Genomic DNA, 1,817 nt, shown 5'->3' on the forward strand with positions numbered 1-1,817 from the left:
AAAAAAAAAAAAAAAAAAAAAAAAAAAAGAGAAAAACTAAAACTTATTAAATGAAGAATCTGTAGTATAGTCTTTGCATCCAAAGTGACTGGGCTGAAAAATACTATTAATATTTCCTTTTTTGACACTATTAAACTACTGATGGATTTTTAATCTAAAAATAAACTGTGAATTTCATATGAGGATTGGTTTCCTGGCATTTCAAGTACCTTCTGATTTGTTTATGTGGAATTAATATATTGAGGTTGAAAAGAATGAGAGCCTTAAAAAAAAATAAAAACTAACCTGTGAATTATTAATGACATGATTAGCTTCTAGTTGGATAGTAAATGTAACACCAAGCTCTGAAGAAAAGGATTTCATCGGTGACAAGGTGCCAGATGTCAAAACAATTGTCCGAACTTTGCCATTGATATCTGAAAATGCCTAGAAGAAAAAATTAGATACATAAAATCATACTATAAGGGTCAAACACATTCATTGAACTGTTGGTATTGATGAAGAAGACAAATTTTTCATTTACAACATGATAAGCTTACCACAGCTGGATTTAAGCACCAAAAGTTTAGTACATGAACTGCAGTTTTCTGTCGTGAACGTTTCTTATTTTTTGGTAGAGCAAAGAACCCATTTTTATCTGAAATATCAGTGTGATGTGTCCAGGAGTAAGTCTGTTGAATAGCAACTTTATAATCATCTGCAAATCTAAATGCCAAGAAAATGCCAAATGGCAAAACATTACAAAACATATATAATGACCAGCTACATATAATATAAAAACTGATTATATTAAAACTCAATTAAAGAATGCTGGGGTGTGATGGCACATGCCTGTAATCCCAGCACTCAGGAGGCTGAGGCAGAAGGATCACTGTGAGTTCAAGACCAGCATGGGCTACATAGTGAGTTCCAGATCAGTCTCAACTACATAGTGAGACCCTGTCTCAAAAAAACACACAAAAAAAGACTTTCGGCCGGGGATTTAGCTCAGTGGTTCCACTGCCTGCCTTGCAAGCACAAGGTCCTGAGTTCAATACCCGGTACCAAAAAAAAATGGACTGTAATTTTTGACTGTCTCGCAAGCACAAGGACCTAAGTTCGATCCTTGGTACCAAAAAAAAAAAGGATGCTGGTACTTTCCCACTGAAAGATAACATTCTTCCCATTACTAATTAAATTCAGTAATTCTGATATACATTAAGCCATCAAATCACAGAATAAACCAGTTCCTACAAGAACTATTAGAAATTGTCAAGACATCTAACCTTCATCAGCCACTTCCCAGCCCCATTCTCAAATATTACATAAATCACTTTAGAACCAGAATTAAAATTCAGGTCAGCCAATTCCCAGGTCACAGCTCTTTACCCCACACTACATAATTACAAACAGTATTATAGTGGAAGAAACTAAAAGGCAAGTTATACTTTGAATCATATAAGAAAATAGATAATTTTTGCTGAAAGTTTAAAAAGGTTAAAAGTTAGCAACAAGTATGATTTTTTTTTAAATCTCTTTAAAATCTGGGTCTCAGTCATCATCTTCTTTTGATGAAAAGTACTAAACCAGAAGATATATAATCTCATCCAGTTTATAACTTCTTTTAGTAAGAGTCTATAAAATGCATAGGCTGAAACAAAACAAAATGCGCTATTTTCAACTATGTCCTCATTATAATATTTTACTGTCAATTCTACACCTTGGAGAAATCAGATCTCAAAGTTCAAGTCAGGTCCTCAAAAACTGTAAAGAGGGGCCAGGGATTTAGCTCAGTGGTTCTGCCGCCTGCCTCTCAAGCACAAGGACCAGTTCAATCC

At 34.2% G+C, this 1,817-nt stretch overlaps 1 protein-coding gene across 2 annotated transcripts in view; it reads right to left on the minus strand.

The window, feature by feature from the left end:
- The window catches only part of Brip1 (BRCA1 interacting protein C-terminal helicase 1), a 128,113-nt gene that overhangs the window by 72,422 nt on the left and 53,874 nt on the right, over window positions 1–1,817 (minus strand). For both annotated transcript variants that reach the window (XM_033762925.1, XM_033762924.1), the window contains exons 12-13: window positions 540–705; window positions 286–426 (exon numbers count right to left, since the gene is read on the minus strand). In XM_033762925.1, the coding sequence (XP_033618816.1) occupies window positions 286–426; window positions 540–705 (307 nt within the window). The remainder of the gene's footprint in view (window positions 1–285; window positions 427–539; window positions 706–1,817) is intronic.

The sequence above is a fragment of the Fukomys damarensis genome, unplaced genomic scaffold (assembly GCF_012274545.1).
Source record: "Fukomys damarensis isolate Sample0158 unplaced genomic scaffold, DMR_v1.0_HiC HiC_scaffold_13, whole genome shotgun sequence".
NCBI lineage: Eukaryota > Metazoa > Chordata > Mammalia > Rodentia > Bathyergidae > Fukomys > Fukomys damarensis.